A 20,858-nucleotide genomic window follows, 5' to 3' on the forward strand; every position below is an offset into this window, starting at 1 on the left:
TGACGGAGGCAGAGTACCCGGCCCGCAACAAAGACGGCGGCAGCAAATTTCTTCTGGGGGGATTGAACTATTGTTTCAGCACATGGATCAGCGCCGAAGGCGCGACGCATCCCAGGGGGGTCCGGGGGTGCTCCCCGGGAAAATTTTAAAATCAAGACCCTCTTAAATGCTATTTCCTGCATTTTTCGGCAAATTTTGCTGACCGACTAAGGTTGATTTTGACATTTTCATCAAATTACACATGGTTATAGCTTTGGCCTCCAACTCCAGAGCCCCCGACATATTTCACCATTTCGATTCGAGCTCAGAAGGCACGACATGTTGCAATATAATTCCGGGGAAATTTTAAAATCTGGCCCGTCTGAAATGCCATTTACTGCCTTTTGAAGGACAGATTTTGCTGTAAGACGAAGCTAAATTAAATAACATTTTATTAGAGAGAAAAATTTTTTTTGCGAAAACCCACGCCCCTAACATATTTTCGCCATGTCATCGTGAGCGCCAAGGGCGCAAGCCGTCGCAAGGGAGGTCCGGAGAAACCTCATTTTCTGCATTCTAGGAGTACTTTATACCCGAAACTAAGCTAAGTTTGACACTGAAATCTGTATGAGTGATAAAGTTTTTAAGTGCAACGCTTCCGCAACATATTTTACCCTGTCCAGAACCGAAGACAGGGAGGCTCGGAGAAATTCTGAAATATGGACCCTTTGAAACGCCATTTCCTGCATTTTCAGGGGTTCTATCTGGCATTAGACTTCATGTGTGTAACGGGTTACGAAGAATTTCTTGGTAACGCTTAACGGTGAATTCAGGACAACAAATAACGATTAACGTTGAATTGAAACGACCAATAATGCTTCACGAAGAATATACCGATAACGATTAACGTTGAATTAGAGCGGGTCGGTAACGATTAACGGTGAAATAAAATGGCTCGTAACGCTTAACGGAAAAAGGCATGCAGACCCTCCTGGATGATGGAGAGTTACTCCTTGGCAGCAATAGGGGCACTTTTTGTTTCGTTTGGGCTTTGGTTGCATGGTAGCTTTACGATATGTCCTCGCCAGGAGAAGCGGGCACTGGTCTCCTGCTAAGATGAGGGACAGAGCTAATTGTCCAAAGCAGATCCTCATCATAAAGACCAAATTTCCAAACTAGAAGCGGTCCAAAAAAGAGCGGCCAGATTTGTTTTAAATGTACCTAACAGTCCAAATTCTCAGTCAAGCACCACTTAACTTAGTCTCGGACTTGGGATGGGATACACTGAAAAATAGAAGAGCAGCCAACAGACTTACAATTCTTCAGAAGTCTAGACAAAGTCTCCTAGTCCTGCTGCTTGATTCCTATTTGCAGTTGAACCCAAGGCAATCTCGACATAATCACCCAAACTCATACAAACTCACCAAGACCAACAAAGATTGTCTTAAAAACTCATATTTCCCAAGAACCATTATCGACTGGAACAAACTACCATATTCAACCACCCTCCAAGCCAATCCTGTTAAGTTCAAGAGGAACGACCAATAAAACGGTAGTACTGCGCCCTGGGTGGATTACCCCAACACTTAAAGGGGTGTTACCCACTATTTATACAAGAACAGAAGAACAAGATAAACCATGGCCTCCAGCAGATTCAATTCATTTTGGATTCTTCACAGCAACAATGTGTTCAACCTTTAATTTTGTAACCATTGCCATAACTGTTGTGTTACAGATTGGACGCACAGCTGTGCATTTTGCATGTGAAGAAGGTCATGTCAAGGTGATGGAGCTGCTCATAAAGAACAGAGCTGAACTCAATGTGACAGATAAGGTAAACGGGTACACTCTTTTTTAAACTGGCCTCAGTATTTATCGGAGCAAGTTTGCCACAATCATAGTGGGTTAATCCCAGCAATAATAAATGTAGGATACAAAATGTATTTCTATTTTAAATAAAATAATATGACATGTTCAAACATCTCCAATTACTATATGATTTTAGGAAGACAAGTACCCTGTTGATGTTGCTGCAGGACTGGACAGATATACACAGTTCTTGTTGGAGGTAGGTTAGGCAGCTGTTATTCATAACTCAGGTCCACTGTGAACTACATATGACCATAACTCGGTCAGGAAAGCGGTATTTAACTTCAGCATCTTGTTCCAGAAGGGTCATACATGTACCACACGCATTGGACAAAATATATCTTTGGTAATCAGTTTGCAAAATGCAAACATTTTCAGGATGCCCACTTGTCTATCTATTTATCCGTCAAAGCCATGCTACATTGGGGCATTATGTACCAACATGTATAGAATTTTTCTCTCTACAAAATGTTTATGATGACCAATTGGAAGGAATATACCACCAGTCTTAACATGCTGCTCTAGGGAAGCTTAGTAAGTTACAATGATCAATGTCTAGGTCATACTACCCAGTGATCAATGATCACATGAAACTAATCCATCAACCTACAGACAGAAACACGGAAGCAGGTGGAGTACAGGGAGCTGGTTTCCTCTGCGGGGTCTGAGGAGAGGACAACAATCAAACTGATTCTCTGTGGAGATGGGCAGGCTGGCAAAACGTCTTTGCAAGCAATTCTGAGAAAGGTAAGAACCTAACATACAAGTCATCAAACAAATTTTCAGGACAGGAGGTGTCATAACCTGTTTTTAATACTAATTGATATATTTAACACTAATACACTGCAGAAGATAGATTTATAGATACATGTAGATATAAACACAGCATTCACAGACTACAGTTTTTGAAGTAGTTGCAATTTCTCCAAACAGACAGGCTTCATCGCGGGTGCTTTCTGGAACATAAGGAGGCAGTTAAGACGAGAAGACGCTTTTAACCCCACCCCGGGGGTGCATGTATCCAGTAAAACAGTGGGAGGATTCGGGAGACTCCGCCTGCATGACTTTGCAGGACAGGCGCAGTTCTACGTCACACATGCCATGCTGCTCCGCACAACTAATGCCATCTTCCCTGTCATCTACAAAATCACAGATGGAGAAGACAAACAGAAACGGCAGGCAAGAAAACTTTTGTTGGAAAGCCATAAGCTTGTCAAATAATCAATTTATCAGAGATAAAGCAAATGATATTGAGATATCACTGCAAGGTTTGGTTCCAATCCTAGAGCTGACACACAGCTTTAACCACTCAGTACTCTGTTGTCACAAATAGGATGTATCAACAAATGCTTCAGCTGCCCTGTATATCAACAAATGCCATCGCCCATGTAATGAAATATTATCATTTGTAATTCTTTGCTCCCAGATCCATGGTTGGCTGAGTTTTATCTGCTGCAGTAACACAGATCCCACCTACAAACCCCGAGCTGTTCTGATCGCCAGTCATGTGGACAAGCTACAGGACCAGAAAGCAGGTAAGTTGATTGTTTCCAATTACTGTACTCTAAGGATTAGTCATTTCTTTAATAAATTCAGGTTTGATGTATGATTAGTTGCGTAATGATGAGTATCAAACCTTCTCCTTTGTATTTGTAGGTCTGTGCCGGGCCACAGCTCTGGTAGACCACTACAAGGAACTGTTCCAGGAGTCACTGGTGGTGTCACAGGAGGTGTTCCTGATGAACTGCCTGGAAGCGGGGTCTCGTGAGATACAACGGCTCAGAGAGGTGCTGGCAGCATTCAGGGACGACGTGCTAAAGGTAAGACCATCATATTTTTCCATATAGTATAAGACAGTATCTCTGCTTTGCAGTTTAATATTCCAAAGATTGCTTCATTAGTTTCAAAGGATTCAGCTGATGCGCATGTTACCATTACAGTGCATGAATTTTAGGTTCTGTGGTGTTCTGTGATATGATTTAAATAGTCATCTAGAAAACAAATCTATCTGAGACCATTTCCAACGTCATATCTCAGGAGGCAGAAATTGACTGTCACAGCTTTTAAGCCGGTTCAAAAGGTTGCAAGTCAGCTGCCAAATGTAGAAACAATATACTGCTGCTATAATAAGATGCAGTGTTTTGCTTGTTTTACATTATTACGTAATCAGGACAAATACTATCGGAACAATGCACAACAATGACTTAGCCACTGTGTGACATCCTTTACAATTGCACTTTTGTGATTTGAAAGTCATTTCTTGATGCTTTGAATACTTTCATTAGTAGTCATTTGGCAACCTTCCTCAATGTTGTACTAGAACATCTTGCCAACAATGTCTGTATGTCCTAGTTCATGACTTGAGTAGATATTTCTCCTGGACTATCCTGTTTCTTTTTTACTTCTTTGAGTTTGAAATTCTACATAATCTTTAAGCGCCTTATCAAACTTCACTTACACGCTAAAAAAACATAATTATACATTTGTATTATTCATCACAGCAAAGACCAAAGGTCCCGAAGGTCTGCATTCAGTTGCTGGCAGGGATTGAAGGGTGGAGGGAGGAAAGGAAGACGTTCCCAGTGATGTCATGGCAGGAATATTTGACATCTATTAAGCATGCACATGGCATTTTCAAGGAACGTATTGTACAGCTGGCGTCATCTTACCTACATGATGAGGGGGAGGTTAGAGTACAATGTATCTTTGCTTACTTAAGACAGTAATATGCATGCTTAATGCTAAATGTACTATATTTACCTCCATGAAAAAATGGAGGTATAGTTTTGAGTGTGTCTGTGTGTGTGTTTGTGTGTGTGTCTGTGTGTCCGCATATTTGTGGTCATCATAACTTGAGAACCTCTTGATGGACTACGATGACATTTGGTATGTAGGTAGGGGTTGGAAAGACGAAGGTCAAGGTCAATTTTGGGCCCCCTGGTGTGTGACCTTGGTACTGCAGCGCAACTTCTGGTTTTGCTATCTCGGTGTTCTGAATATGCTATGGTCAAGATTTTTGAGTATTAGATAGCTCTTGTGCTCAGGAAAAAATGACGTAACTTTGGGCCCCCTAGCGTCTAGTTTGGGGATAGCAGGGGCATTTTTGTCAAAAACTTCTGACGAGGATAACTCAAGAAGGGAACAACAGATTTTCATGATTTTTGGTATGTAGGTACCTTAGACAATGTTGTACAAGATTAAATACTAATTATGCAAAATAGGAGTACATTTGCATAATTAATGAGGATATTATATCATGGCAGTTTTTTCAATGTATCTCTTGTCCTGGATGTGATATGGTCTCGATATTTGGCTGGTAGATAGCTTGCAGTGTCATGACAAAGTGGGGCAGGTTTCAGCCCCCTAACATTTAATTTCGGAACTGCAGGGGCGTTTTTGTCAAGACATTCTAAAGAGGATAACTGCAGAATGGATTGATGGATTGGCAAAATATTAGGCATGCGGGTACCTTAGGCAAAGATGTTTATAATGATATACATGTTATGCAAATGAGGACTTAATTTGCATAATTAATTAGGAAATTGTATAATTCCATTGTTTTCAATAACTGGACTTCAATAAATGTAACACATATTGATTATGATAGGTAGAATATATGCAGATACCAAATATGGTAATGAGGAACTTATTTGCATAATTTATGTAAAAATTGCAAAACTGCTTTATGATTAATAATGGGAATTTTATAATTGTGACATGTGTACGTTAGTCAATGATGAACAATACCATGCATAAATTATGTTAATGTGTTAGTCAATTGCATGAAATTTACGAAAGCTCTAAATTTTCATGGAGGTATGAGGTCGCCGAACTCTAGTTTATCCAGTAACAGCAAAAGAAAACAACTTGTATCATCACAAAGTACTTCAACCGCAACTTTTTGACATAGAATGAACACCAAGGCACTCTCTTTCAAAGCCATTGGGTATAAACGTTCTAAAATGAAGTCTTCTTCTTCATTTTTCTTTTGATCCAATTCTTAATTTAGATCATCTCCCTTCGCCAAGAACCCAACTCATTGGTAGTGCTGGACCCCCAGTGGTTGAACACATCGGTTTTTGGACCCCTCCTTGCTTCGAACAACTTCGACACGATAAGAGACAAGATAAACCGGACTGCCGAGGACCATGTCACGCGTGAGGAGCTCACCCGTGTCTTTAGTGACATTGCCGACATCCCTCTGCTGATTAAACTCCTCCAGGACTTCCAACTCTGCCATACGCATGACAGTCGCACCTTCATCCTCCCCAGCCTGCTGCAAAAGGAGATGGAAGAGTCAGCGTGGTCTCCCGTGTCCAACAAGGCTGTCTACTTTGGTTTGCAGATCAGATGCCGCACAGAAGTTGACAGCTTCTCATGTGACCTGTTCCCACGGCTGCAGACGCTACTGATGCAAGCACACCAGAACAGACTCAGCCAGCCTCTCCTGTGGAAAAACAGTGCCAAATGTACCGATGGGAAGGCTGAAGCACTACTGAAGATCACAACGGACAAGAGGCAACTCAACATTTTTGTCAGGAGCCATGATGGCAACAGGGAGGACTGCAACTCCATTATGGACATCCTGATAGACATGACATACCGCCTGCTGCACCAAACAAGCCCCGGAGCCAGGTCACGGGACATGGTGCTCAGCGCCCTGGACCTCCGGGAACACAGATCACAGCCTTATGCCTACAGCAGGGAAGAGGTGTTGACAGCATCAGCAAAGGGGGAGAACCTCATTCATCCTAGGAGGAACATCCCAGAGAAGGTCATGGATCTCGTGCATGATCTCAGCAGCCTGGAAGGTGCTTACATCTTTAGGGTTTCATATTGGAAAAATAAATGCCTGCAAATTGTGTATTGCTTGCAAGCATAGATGAGCATTGGAACTTAGCGTTTTGTGAATTTCGGTAATTTTGTATCACAAATCAAAATATCATCAATGGAAGATCAGCGTCTTGAGTAACCTGCTCTAATAAGGTTTTTGTCTATTAATCACTTTGTGTTTTGGTACTTGATAACTGCAAAAGAAACCGAGTTCAAGAGCTTTTAAAACACAGTAGAGTAACAAAGCTGATTGGATGATTGGCGGTTGCCCTTACCTTACAACAGGCATGCGGGGGTGGGTGTTCCAGAAGAGGCCAGAGCTCATTCATCATCAGACCAACGTCCCAGAGAAGGTCAAGGATTTATTGCAGCAACAACAGCAGCAGCATCTTGGCAACCTGAAAGGTTGGTACCTTTATCAGTTTATGAGCTGACACTGGACAAAATAAGATTGAAACCTCTTTTTCCCACAGCAAGTAAATTCTATGGATGAAATTCCTCACACGAGTTAAGTTTTGCCTGACTAGAAAAAAAAGAAGTTTTGTTCCCCTATGGCAATGGTCAATATGACAAGCTATGAGTGTACTATTAGAATTGATTCTAGTGAGGTATGTGTAGCATTCAGTGTAGTCGTAGAACTAGAAGTGACAATAGTGATGACTTAGTCTTTAGTGTAGTTGTAGAAGAGGCACTAATGTGGTAGCCTTTGGTGTATCTGTATCAGCTGCAGTGACACCATAGTGGGATCAATGGGTTTTAGTTGGTTATCTGCCAGGTTGCACATGTCACTGGAAATAGTACAAATTGGCCAAAAAGACAGATAACACACCAGAGGTATCAGCAGACTAAAAGCTACAATGTCGCAACAGTAGCTTTTGGCCCGGTAACTGCTCTAGTAGAAGCCACCACACTAGTGGCACTTTCTGCACTCCTTGAATCCATGAATAGAAGACTCATCTGCAGTGAAATAGTTTTTGTCACTTCAGCGTTGATGGGTCTCTATTTTGAAAATGTTGGTAACTTGTTTCTTTGCCAATCTTGTTTTCTGGGCTCTTGCATTAGATTTGGAGCCAGCCTTGTCTCTTTGTTTGTCCTCATGTTTGTAACCTGCACAATTATTGTTGTTACTTTTGATCTCACCATTCCATGTCTGCAAGCCAGTCAATAAAAATGTCATCATTATCAGTATATTTCTTCACAGAAGGTCAGCAGAAGACTTGTGAAAGTCAGCAGAAGATCTGATCAAGCAGAACTACCCACTGCTGAAGAACAGGCTGCAGGTGTCAGACCTGTTCCCACATCTCATCCAGCTAGAGGGGCTTTCTGCAGATCGAGGAGACGGAGGACATCTACATAAAAACAACCAGACAGGGGAAGGCGGAGACTCTCCTTGACCTCCTTAGTCACCAGGGAAGGTGCACCAGTGATGAGTTTGTGGAGATCCTCAGGATTGGAAATCATGATCATATTGTACCGTTAGGCCAATTGAAATGAAGGCCACGAGGGGTAGCTTCAGTTCAGTTACATGTATATTATATGTTTACACTATACTTCATTCCACTAGAGTTGGCTATGTGGATATTAGTTTCTTTGGAACATTAAAGATGACCATAGTACTAGCAAACACCTAAAGTGTTACTCTGAGGCCGCCTGGGACTCACATCCATATGTCTACATTCATATTACTAGTACAAAAAATAAATGTTCACCATTGATCATTTCTCTCTCACTGGTAGTGACAACGAATTCCTTAGTTTTCTCAACTCATGTTTGACTGTGTTTACTAGTACTTTGGAGGTTGCCAAACTCCTCAAAATCACCCACAATATGACCACAAGTAAAAAACCAAGCAACTAAGGAATCTTTGTAAGAGTGTACAGTATGTTTTGTACAGTTCCGTTACTTCCTAGTCTGTGTAACAAAAACTCTGCTGTCCAGGGCTGTTAACCTAGCCCCACCCTGCAGAGGAGGCCAGCCAGATGTTGGGCGGGCTGCTACAAGCGAGATTTAATCAGGCTTCATTACTTCTGAACCAGTATAATCTAGAGTATAGTGTTTCACAAACTTTGTAATTTGCAAAATAATGTTTGTTCTCAAGTAGAAACAGTCCGTTCCTTGTGATATCACATCCCCTTCTTGGAATGAATCAAATCAACAATTATGACATCTTTGTGATAAATGCAACAAAAGCATCATGAATGAGCAATGTATAGTTTCACTGTTCCTTGTAACATTCATTTCTTGGGAATTTCAGGGAAGATTCTGCCACCCTAGGAGAGCCAAGGAGAGTAGAACATGCTGTCATATGATTCCAACTAAGATCTGACATTCATTCCTGCACATTTCTTCCCTGTCAAACCCAAGGAGATTAAGTAACTTGTTAATATCTGATTCACTCATTGACATCTGATTTCAAATATGACATCCCTTACTTTAACCCTGAACAGTAGCGATATAAAGTTGATAAGAAATGAAGATGTTCAATCTAGTAGCTTTTATCTACTCTTTTCATGAATGTTTTGTTTCAAACAATGTTTGATAGCACATTTGATGGGGCAGGGGGCCTCTCAAATCTAAATGCAAGTGATGATTAATATTTTATATTCTGATAAAAGTCTTTATAGTTATTGTTTTTTTACAGTCCCCATGTTGACAGTACCTAAGAATAGATAATATTGCTATTTCTGACACTTTGTTAAGTTATCATTTTAAACATAAAGAAATGTTATCCATTTCAAAATAGAGGAATTTTTTTTTTAAATAAAGGAATTGTTGTCATAAATAAAACTGCCTTTCTGTGGCCTAAGTTGATTATAAAAGAGGCATGTTGGGTAGACACAATTATGTTACACAAAACCAGAAAAAGCAAAGTCCTGATACAGTCATGGTAACGGTATATATATATAAAAAAAGCAAAAGGGCACACCGCACAAACTTATCTCAGGAAACGTTATAGGACATGTGCTGGAAAATCATTCACCAAAGCCAAACTCCTTTCCAGTTTAAAGCATTTCTTACGCTGTTACCGATAATGAATAAAGAAACACACGCCCGATGCTTGTAGACCTATAACTATGTGGAAATTTTCAACCTCGATATCCTCACTCCACTCAGGTGAAAATGAGTACCTAATTAACTTCGGAGGACCGTCCCTCAGATATGACGTTAAATGGAGGTCCTATGTATGAGGAGAACCACACCATAATCATGCTAAGAACCCGTTGCACCTCTCAAAAAGAGAAGGGGCCCTTCCTGATGTGAGCAGATCAAATCTATTCCCTAAACTAGAGTTCGGAGACCTCATACCTCCATGAAATATTCTGATTATGCAAATGACTTTCACATTAGCATAATTTATGCTTGCTTATGTACACCTTTAACTAACGTACACAGGTCACAGTGTTGACAGACCAATCATTTACTACACGAAATAAGAAAAATTAGGACACTTTCAAATTAATTATGCAAATTAGGGACTTATTTGCATAATTAGTATCTGCTTAACTTCCGCCTGCCACAAACTACATATGTAACATGTATTTGAGTGATATATTGGAAAACACTGTAAATATACATTTTCCTCATTAAGTATGCAAATGAAGTCCAAATTTGCATAATTTTGATTTCATTATGTACATCTCTGCTACATGTACCTGCATACCAAATATCATGGAAATTCATCATTCCTATGTTCCGTTATGCTTCTTGGAAGATTTTGACAAAAATGCTCCTGCAGTTCCAGAGCAAGCTGCTAGGGGGTCCAAACATACACCACTTCTTCCTTACATCAAAAGCTATCTGCCACCAAGAAATCAAGACCATAGCATGTCCAGATAAAAAGATACAAAAAATTGGAGTTCTGCTGCAGTACCAAGGTCACACACCAGGGGGCCCCAAATTGACCTTGACCTTCGTCTTCCCAACCCCTACCCACATACCAAATATCATCGTAGTCCATCGAGAGGTTCTCAAGTTATGATGTCCACAAATATGCGGACACACACACAGACAGACACACAGACACACAGACAGACCAAAAACTATACCTCCATTTTTTCATGGAGGTAATAAGGTAGGGAACTTCCCTAGCAGCTTTCATAACCCGATTTTTCTACTGGATCACTTAGTCCTCACTTGTAATGACCTGTGCTTGTCTCAATTATGATGTTTCTGACCTGGGGAGAAGAGATGCTGTTACAGTCCTATTCAATGACGTGTAACCTTCTGCATGTAACCTGCAACCAAGCTCTAAGCAGTGGCTTTCTTGTCACACCTTGGAGTGACCTCCGGGTCTAGTTACATGGTGATCATTGGGTGCTTACATTGACGTTATAACCTTATAGAGATCAAAATAAAAACACACATGTACACAGTCACACCACACATGCAACAAACTTTCTGAAGGATAGGACATGTCCTTGGTGCTGAAAAATCATTCAGCATTCCTTTCCAGATTATAGAGTATCCTAAAGCTGTTACCGATTTAAAAACATAGAAACGCGCACACGTCCAATGCTTGTAGACACCCAGGTGGAAGTTCTTTCAATCCCAACTGGATCTGACTATGAATCTTACTAGCCTCCGTAGCAGGCTCTCTGAGGCCTTTTTCAGCTCATAATACACTTTTGCTGGCCATTTCTATTTGTACTGGGTCGCTGATTGCCCAAGCCGAAAAAAGGCCCCAGATAGCCTGCTAGGGAGGCTAGAATCTTACAGGGGCATGACCAACACAGTTTAATGTTTTGGAGAAACATTCATTTGGTAACTTATGCGGTGCATGGAACAAAGCAGTAGGCTTAGCATACAGTGGGAAAAACGGGTTGATACTTACGGGTTACCTTGTTTACAAAAAGCGACAGAGCTGTTTCATTATGCCAAAGGTCCAGCCCATACTTTGCTATCATGTAGGTGTAACTGACCTTGAAGGCTTGAACAGGTGTTAAGTTACAGCCAACAATTGGTGCGGTTAATCAATCAAATACCAAGACCATTGCATCACTCACTCACACTCGCTATCCATTGTCATGGCATGTCAAGGACACAAAATACAAAAAATGGAAGTTCTGACGCAGTGCCAAGGTCACACACCAGGGGGTCCAAAATTGACCTTGACCTTCATCTTCTAAACCCCTGTTCACACACCAAATACATTCCATCTAAAGGTTCTAAAGTTATGCTGACCACAAAGATCCAAAACACACAGACACACCAAAAACTTCACCTCCTCTTTTCATGGAAGTAGCAAGATATTCATATTGATCAGTTTGCCAACCATGCAGTTCAGAGCTGCCTATACACCTGTTCTGCCTTGACACCACTAAGTACAAAGCCCTGAACAATGTTACGTTGGCTTAGCAAACATGCAGTTTGCTTTTAGTTTGTAAACTTTGTGATCACATGACAGGTAAATATTAACTAACCCAAGCCTGGAGCCAACTCTACCCAGCATTCCAGACCATGGTACAGGCAAACATCACAACGAGACAAAATGGCTGCTGCAAAAAGTTTGGATTGTGCTAACTCTAGTGTAAAAGGTAAGGAATTCTTTGTTTGCTTCTAAAACATTAAGGCTAAATACGGTACAGACTTATAATCATGATCGATAAAGGATCAATTTTTCACCACAAACATATGAAGACTGTGACAAAAGGAAGAAAGTTTGCATGCAGCTCAAAGTTCAATAGGAAAAGCTGGTATCACAAGTTTGAACTTCAAAACTTGAATATAGAGACATTTACAAAAGACAAGTTTGTTGTATGCTATTTTCCTCACAAATCATCGGGCTATATCCCTGAGAAACAAATTAGAGGTGAATTGAATGTCAATAAAAATGTAATTTTAAGGGAAACAAGAACTTAGCTTGGAGGTCAAAGTCCTTCAGATATAGTTTCAACAGCCATTTTCATCAGTAAAAGGCTTTTTTACTTTTATGGTATTGAATGACTAAAGGAAAAATCACTATCAGGCCTTTTAATTTCTATACATACCAAAACCCTAAGGCAAACAACACTTCATGATTCAGAAGTTAACGTTATATGTTATATGTTATATTTATCTTTCAAACAGTAGATTTGTAACACCATACCCATTTTCATACAGATCAGCCTGCTGTCTTGCTGCTCCATACTGATTATGGCACATCTAAAGTAGGAAGCTCATCTTTAGACAGAAAGGTAGCAGAAATAATCAAGGAATATGAACCAGACATCCCTGTATTTAGTACTGTTTTACAAGCAACTGAAGAGGATATAAGCACTGCACAACAGGATGGAGTGGTACTGTTACTGCCTAAACTTGACCCAGATGACACTAGGACTGCGTCTCTTGACTGGCTGACCTTTGACCATCGTGTCAGATACCCCCATCTTCCATCCAAGGTAAGGAGCATAGTGGGACATGCTAATGTCACAAGTAGAGCAGCAGTAAGGATAAAGAAAGGACGATACCAAGATGCTAAAGTCATTCTCTATACAAATGACATACCAGAGGACACCGAGCATTACAAGGGAGATGAGGAGGCCATGGGTATAGGGAAGAAGGAAGACTCCATCCTTGAAGATGCACAAGAGGCTGATGTGGTCTTTTCTCTTGGAAACAAGATGTTTGACCACTTTGAGAACCAGTTCAGAGCTATAGCTGTTGACAAGCGACCTCAGCATCTTATCTTGGTTCCACGACCTTCCAAGATTTTTGAAGATGCAAAGGCTGAATACAGGAAGGCAGACACAATGGTGGTCCTGTCCATTGGTAGGGTGACGGGTGTTGAGAAACTGAAGGGATATGACCTTGCTGTTGAATCCCTGAGCATTGTTGCAGACAGGATCAAAGTCAAGTATCGTGTCATTGGAGTCAACAAAGATGATGCTGAAACACGCCAGGCAATCCTTGAACACCGTAAGTCAGCAAACCTACACATAACCCTCCTCCCTTATGGCACACAGAAGGACATCTGTAAAGAGATGATGCAGGCCCACCTGGTCCTGATGCCTTCTCGTGCTGAGCCGTTTGGACTGATCGGTCTGGAGGCTATCGCAGCTGGAGTTCCTGTTCTTGTATCCAGCAAATCTGGACTAGCAGACTTTGTTCACGAGCATGTAGATGAACTGCATCATTCTATTGTTGACATGGATGGAAGTGATGAACATTTCACTGTCAAACATTGGGCTGATGCCATTGAGAGGGTGCTGAAACACAACAGGACAGAGTTCAAAACAGCAGCAAGGGGCAAACAGCAACTTTTGTCTACAAAGTATTGGGAAGAGTCTCATCAGCAGTTCATTAAAGCCTGTACAAAACCAGGTAAGTTGTTTCTTCAACATTTGAGGCTGTTGCACATACAATTGGCATCATGTATATGTCGTGTAATGGTTGAGTGTTTGGTCCAGAACAAGAGGTTCTGGGTTTGAACCTCTGACATGCCCGGCAATGGAGAAGGTACATTGTACTTTTCACACAAATTTCCTCTTCCAGGTCAAAAATTAGTACAGTCAAACCTGCTCAAGACGACCACCTCGGGGACCGGAAAAAAACGGTCGATTTGGACAGGTGGTCGCAGAGAAGAGTATCGACTCAAAACATGCCCGATGCATAGTATAAATGGTTTCCCTTATGTTTAATGGCAAATAGCAAGCACAAAACGAGCACATTTCCTCCCACATTACAGTAGACTGCCCCATTGACCCACCCATTGACCGCCGCCATCTTTATTCTAAACATAACATCGTAATGGTGGTCAAAATCCGACGCAAACTGGCCGCACAAAATCGTGCTAGTTATCATAAAAAATTGATGAAAACCTCAAGGTTGAAAATGACGCGGTCGTTATGGGTCCCAATTTTGGCCGGTCGCGTTGGTCAGGTGGTCGTTGAACTTCCACAATTCATGAATAACAAAATTGTGCTAGATACCCTATCCATACTCTCATGTCTCATTGGTTCTTGTCCATTAATAGGCTATTGCACAAAACCTCCCTCAAAATGTTTTATAATTGAACATCAACTCATGAATTGATCATGACCAAATGTTTAAATGTATCCAGTAACTGGAACACAACAGCCAGAGCAGCCAGAGCAAGGCCAGAAGAGGAGGAGGGATGCAGATCCTATTGACAAGACTGATGAAGGCAGAACAGCCTTGAAACAAGGTGAGGCTCTAGGGAACTGTTGTCAGCAAAGTTAACATTTAATATTGAGGCATGCAGGGTAACGTTAATTCAGTTTATCCGTTGGGTAACCTATTTCCGTTGTTTTTAAAACAGGGCATGTACAGATATCAAGATGACGCAGGTTGGTTCAAAATTGCAATATTTTCAGGATATTGCAGCTTGAAACCACTACCTGTTGCCATGATATCCCTACATACCCTGTTATTAAAGTAACGGATATAGGTTACTCCACGCATAAAGGTGAACCAGCATTATACATTACAGTTGATTTTCTCCATTTTGTGATATTCAGTAAAAAAGGTTAAAGGGATATTGGGATTGAATTTAAATTATTATCTTATACAATAGTACTTTTAACATGCTTATCATATTCAACATATTGCATTTTACTTCTTGTAGAGCCATGCTGATGTTATCATTTGGATGACATCTGTGCCCATCAATTCCCGGCTGTTTCAAACAAAATTCCAGTCATGCTGTAAATCATACAAAGCAGCTGCAAAATGAGGAAATGTCAGAAAGCATTACAAATGCTAATGTCACAGAATGCCAATGTCAATTCCAAGGTCAAAGACGAAGATGTGAAAGAACAAAAATGAAAAATCTATTGTTTGGTATTCCATACTCTGTGTGTTTGGTCATTTGTTCAATCTTCCTGACCACTTAGATTTCATATTGAAGACAATCAGTTTTGGGGTTCCTAGAGGATGTCATCCATTATAATCAAATCAACGTGGCTTAAGCTTGTTAAAAATTATAAAAACACTGATGAAAAAAATCCTTTATCTCCACAGCAAGACCAGCTCCAATGCCGATGGCAATCTCTGCTGCATTCTTGAGAAATTCCAGTGCTGCAGTCAGTCATACCTCACCATTGGAAGAGCACATGAATTCAGACAGTCAAGATCAGGAATTTTTGACCAGAATAAAACAAGACTTAGTGAATGAAACTTTTTCTCTGGAAGAAATAGACAAGATATTGAAACTTAAAGACAAAATGAGAAAACGCGATATCAAACTTCTCTATATGCACAAAAATGAGCTGGTAAAAGATCTAAACACAGTTTTATTCTTGTCAAAGCAAAGCTTAGAGAAAAATTTCAATCAAATTCAGGCCAAAGTTGAAGAAGAAAGGGCAAAAATTCTGCGAAAGTACAGAGGCTGTGTAATTTTGTTCTTGGACTTTGAAACTAAATCCAACTTTGAGCATTTCTGGAGTTTCTACAACAGTGGGAGTCTGTCTGACATTGTGTTGGATCTGGTGATATCAGATGAGATCGAGGGAGCTGAAGATGGAGATGAGCTGGTGGTCAGGACGATGGTGCTGAAGGAAGACTTCACAGCATGGAGGGACTTCTTCCATACAGGTAGAGTTCAAGAATGTTTCCATTACCTATTGAAATCTTCTATACATATCCACCAAACAGTAACATCATAGTGTACATAGCATATTGAGGATTTATTTTTCTCAACCAGTCTGTTTGTTACCTGCTTACCAGTACTGGGGGTGAAAAAGAACTCTCCAGTTCTTTGTTCTGAGTGAATCTGACAACCCGATGAAATAATTTTTGGGAGTATAGCGTACATCTGCATTTCTACAATTTTTGGGTCTTTTAGAGCATGGGTGACAGTTACAATATGCACGTTAGTTTACATGTGTCCAATACAACAATTGTTTTTGCTGAAGTTATTGACAAGAGATATTGACGGTACCTATAACCAGTACCTATAACCAGTTCCAAATGCATTTTTTTGGCCTGACATATACAGATGAAACCGCAGACACACTGCCTGAACCAAATGCTGCCATCCAACAGACCATGGCCAGACCCACTACTGATCGTTCCACCATCCAACCAACTGACAGAGCCACCAATGCCAAATCACACACAGACTCAACTACAGGTAAGCTCACTTAGTTCAAGAATACAGTAGAAGCCAGTTAATTGCACAATGGATTAACGCACACTTCTGTTAACTGCACGCAATCCCCAAATCCGAAACCGGTGTCGTCCAGCTAGATAACTTCGCATTATTGCACCAGTCGGATAATTGCACGAAATTCACTGGCAAATAGGTCGTGCAAATAAGCGGCTTCTACTGTATACCTCTTTCAGAACATCACCACACAGTATGCTCAATCATAATTCATACAGCAAGTTAAGCATGCCAAAAAGCAGTTACTCAAGCAACTGGATATGATTTTGCAAACGGCCAGACGTTTCAGATGGTATCAACCAACTTTCGTTAGTGACACTTGTAATGCAGTAACGTCAGTGTCATGACGAAAGATGGTGGATACCATCTGACCGTTTCCAAAATCATATCCAGTTGCTTGAGTAACTGCTTTTTGGCATTTCTTATTACCTGGATATCTAATCTTCATTGACGTAGCAAGTTGAGCATTCTGCAACAGAGCTAAGTAGCAAGCACTGTCTCAAAGTCATCAGAATCATTTTTATCCAGTAGGCATCTGGAATTATCTGCGATACAGCTCATCCAGTTACAGTTATTCTTAGAGTCTTAGTCATCTGTAACCTACTAGATATATCAAGTCTGCTGTGGATTGGCAAGGCTGTCTTTGGGGCAGATCTGCTGCCAGGATAATCAGTGTTGCACTCGGTAGTTTTATGCGGTAAGAGTGGTTGGCACAGTGAGTACAACATAATGGTCGGATTGACTAATGTCTTGCAGCACATCAAGGCCACCTGTACCCAGACTTATGGATAGCAGCACAACAGGGTCACCTCCCTACAGTAGAGATGCTCCTCAGTAAGGGTGCAGATGTCAACATGACAGACAGGCATGGCAGGACTCCACTGTGGATAGCAGCACAGGAAGACCACCTCCCTACAGTAGAGATGCTCCTCAGTAAGGGTGCAGATGTCAACATGACAGACAGGCATGGCAGGACTCCACTGTGGATAGCAGCACAGCAGGGCCACCTCCCTACAGTAGAGATGCTCCTCAGTAAGGGTGCAGATGTCAACATGACAGACAGGCATGGCAGGACTCCACTGTGGATAGCAGCACAGGAAGACCACCTCCCTACAGTAGAGATGCTCCTCAGTAAGGGTGCAGATATCAACATGGCAGACAGGGATGGCAGGACTCCACTGTGGATGGCAGCACAGAAAGACCACCTCCCTACAGTAGAGATGCTCCTCAGCAAGGGTGCAGATGTAAACATGGCAGACAAGGTTGGCCAGACTCCACTATGGATAGCAGCACATTGGGGCCACCACCCTACAGTAGAGATGCTCCTCAGTATGGGGGCAGATGTAAACAAGGCAGACACAAATGGCAGTACTCCACTGTGGATAGCTGCACAGGAGGGCAACCTCTCTACAGTAGAGATGTTCCTCAGTAAGGGTGCAGATGTCAACGCGGCAGACAATAACGGCCAGACTCTACTGTGGAAAGCAGCACAGAAGGCCCACCTCCCTACAGTAGAGATGCTCCTCACTAAAGGTGCAGATGTCAACATGGCAGACAAAGATGGAAGGACTCCACTGTGGATAGCAGTACAGAAGAGCCACCTACATGTATCTACAGTAGAGATGCTCCTCAGTAAGGGTGCAGATGTCAACATGGCAGACAAAGAGGGCAGGACTCCACTGTGGATAACATTAAAGAAGGGCCACCTCCCTACAATGGAGACCCTCATCAGTAAGGGTGCAGACGTCAACATGGCAGGCAAGGATGGCAGAACTCCATTGATAGTAGCACTGCAGTGGGGTCTCCTCTCTACAGTAGAGATGCTCCTCAGTAAGGGTGCAGATGTCAACAAGGCAGACAAGGATGGTCAGACTCCACTGATAGTAGCACTTCAGCAGTTCCTCCTCCCTAGCTTTTTAGTAGAGATGCTCATCAGTAAGGGTGCAGATGTCAACATGGCAGACAAAAATGGCAGGACTCAACTGTGGATAGCAGCACAGAAGGGCCACCTCCCTATAGTAGAGATGCTTCTCAGTAATGGTGCAGATGTCAAGATAGCAGACAAATATGGTCAAACTCCACTTTGGTCAGCAGCAGAGCAGGGTCACCTCTCCACAGTAGAGATGCTCCTCAGCAAGGGTGCAAATGTCAATATGGCAGACAAGAATTGCAGAACTCCACTGTTAGTTGCATTACAGCGGGAACACCTCTCTACAGTAGAGATGCTGCTCAGTAATGGTGCAGATGTCAACATGGCAGACATGGATGGCAGGACTCCACTGTGGATAGCAGGACAGTGCAACCATCTACCTATAGTAGAGCAGCTTCTCAGAAAGGGTGCAGATGTCAACATGGCAGACAGGTATGCTCGGACTCCTTTGTGGACAGCAGCACGGAATGGAAACCTTCCTTCAGTGGAGATGCTCCTCAGTAACGGTGCGGAAGTTAACATGGCAGACAAATATGGTCAAACTCCACTTTGGTCAGCAGCACAGCAGGGCCACCTCTCTACAGTAGAGATGCTCCTCAGTAAGGGTGCAGATGTCAACATGGCAGACAAGGATGACAGAAGTCCAACAGATGTAGCAAAGTATGAGGGTCACTCCGCTGTTGAAGAGATACTCAAGAAGCATGCAATCAAGCCTAAATAATACATTGTATTATATCCTCTATTTGCATGTAAATGCAGCATTAAATCAAGCATCAAAGTTAGAGCTTCAGACTGTGGTAATTACTTTTACTTGCCATATTTGTAAAGATGTTCCTGATGATGTCCTTATGGTCCAATACCCAGGCATTGTCAGACCTGAACAGAAATGGTCTTGTGCACATGCTGCCTTCTATGCTGTGATGATTTACAGTTCTTAAGTTCTGTAAAACAGGCTAATTTAGTGTCAAGCTTCTGAATGCATTGTGATTAAGGTGAACAACAAATCCTGTATTTTGAATGTAAACATCATGATAGGCACATGTACTAAGTAGCAGTTTTTACATACTTGAGGTGATTTTAGCATGCACATTTATTGTTTCAGCATGTATTGTACTAAAATCTGCATTAAAAAGTATTATTGTACATCTGTAATTTAGCCCAAGGGCTACAATGATGTGAAGTAAACTCTGGAATAGTTACATCAGGTTGCTATGTCACTGAATAAAGAGACTCTTTCACAACTATCCCTTTATTTCTACTGACGTTTCAGTTATCTTCTGTCACCTTCGTCCTGAGTCTGAGACCTGAGGAATGAGACAGACAATTACCAAAATGTCAGTGAAAATAAAGCAATGCTCGTGGAAAAAAGTCTCTTTATTCAATTATTGGGTGTAAAATGTGAAGTAAAATGTTTCATCAATTTACATATATTCAAAGCTGTGTCACATAAATTAGGTAATCATCATCATTGTCATAAGCAGGATGCAGAGATTATGCAGTAAAGTGACTGTCCATAAGAGTGGGTTCACACATGCGTATATATTGAAGTCTGTATGAGGTCCGTTTGGAAGTCATAGCCTCTACCAGGCTCCACAGGAAAAATAGTAGACATTGGACCTCGTATGGACTTGAATATATACGCATGTGCAAACCCAACCTAAAAGTCCACCTTCAGTCACTCGTAAATACTTATGTTTTGATGATTTTTTTTCTGTTCACAAAAAAGTGGGAAAGATGTTGTTGTAGAAGCATAATGTTATTTAGTTTTGTGTGCCAGTGTTTTACATTCAATATCAATTTTTGAACAATGGCCAATTTTGGGCATACACAAAAACGGTACACATGTCTGCCATAGAATCATTAAAAAGAATATTTGATTTTTTTGAAGCTAAAAATGTTCCTGTGTCTACTCTTTATGATATGTAAGCCCATATCTTCACTCCCGACTTTATGGAAACATTTTTTTCACCCTGTTGCTCCATATCATCTCGGAAAAAAAGTCAAAGAACCAACAAATTAAATTGGTATGGCCTAAGGATTGATGTTTGTGATAATGTAAAATGTGACTGCTAGCGCTGAATCATTGCTTAATCATATAGGACTATGTCAAGTTAAAGGTTGTTGCTTCATTCTTCATTCATACAT

General features: G+C 41.3%; 2 protein-coding genes across 2 annotated transcripts; both read left to right on the forward strand.

Annotated features, from left to right (window-relative positions):
- Positions 1 to 1,718: 1,718 nt before the first annotated feature.
- LOC118406355 (protein TORNADO 1-like) lies at positions 1,719 to 8,537 on the forward strand. Its single transcript, XM_035806320.1, has 10 exons — positions 1,719 to 1,813; positions 1,985 to 2,047; positions 2,461 to 2,595; positions 2,782 to 3,027; positions 3,275 to 3,383; positions 3,505 to 3,668; positions 4,350 to 4,535; positions 5,858 to 6,659; positions 6,967 to 7,086; positions 7,883 to 8,537. The coding sequence occupies exons 1-10, from the start codon at positions 1,766 to 1,768 to the stop codon at positions 7,921 to 7,923; spliced, it is 1,914 nt and encodes a 637-aa protein (XP_035662213.1). The 5' UTR covers positions 1,719 to 1,765; the 3' UTR covers positions 7,924 to 8,537.
- A 6,556-nt stretch (positions 8,538 to 15,093) lies between these two features.
- Positions 15,094 to 20,324, forward strand: LOC118406456 (ankyrin repeat domain-containing protein 50-like). Its single transcript, XM_035806508.1, has 4 exons — positions 15,094 to 15,435; positions 16,053 to 16,212; positions 16,616 to 16,750; positions 17,540 to 20,324. Exons 1-4 carry the CDS (start codon positions 15,349 to 15,351, stop codon positions 19,432 to 19,434), a joined length of 2,277 nt encoding a protein of 758 aa, XP_035662401.1. The 5' UTR covers positions 15,094 to 15,348; the 3' UTR covers positions 19,435 to 20,324.
- The last annotated feature ends 534 nt before the right edge of the window (positions 20,325 to 20,858 follow it).

The sequence above is a fragment of the Branchiostoma floridae genome, chromosome 19 (assembly GCF_000003815.2).
Source record: "Branchiostoma floridae strain S238N-H82 chromosome 19, Bfl_VNyyK, whole genome shotgun sequence".
Lineage (NCBI taxonomy): Eukaryota > Metazoa > Chordata > Leptocardii > Amphioxiformes > Branchiostomatidae > Branchiostoma > Branchiostoma floridae.

What these genes read in the sequence shown, in the direction of transcription:
- LOC118406355 (XM_035806320.1), top strand. Translation starts at nt 1,766, where the DNA reads ATGGAGCTGCTCATAAAGAACAGAGCTGAACTCAATGTGACAGATAAG. An exon ending in GCTACAGGACCAGAAAGCAG is followed by an intron (nt 3,384 to 3,504) that starts GTAAGTTGATTG and finishes TTGTATTTGTAG; the next exon opens with GTCTGTGCCGGGCCACAGCT. An exon ending in ACCTACATGATGAGGGGGAG is followed by an intron (nt 4,536 to 5,857) that starts GTTAGAGTACAA and finishes TTCTTAATTTAG; the next exon opens with ATCATCTCCCTTCGCCAAGA.
- LOC118406456 (XM_035806508.1), top strand. Translation starts at nt 15,349, where the DNA reads ATGAGGAAATGTCAGAAAGCATTACAAATGCTAATGTCACAGAATGCC. An exon ending in GAGGGACTTCTTCCATACAG is followed by an intron (nt 16,213 to 16,615) that starts GTAGAGTTCAAG and finishes TGACATATACAG; the next exon opens with ATGAAACCGCAGACACACTG. An exon ending in ACACACAGACTCAACTACAG is followed by an intron (nt 16,751 to 17,539) that starts GTAAGCTCACTT and finishes AATGTCTTGCAG; the next exon opens with CACATCAAGGCCACCTGTAC.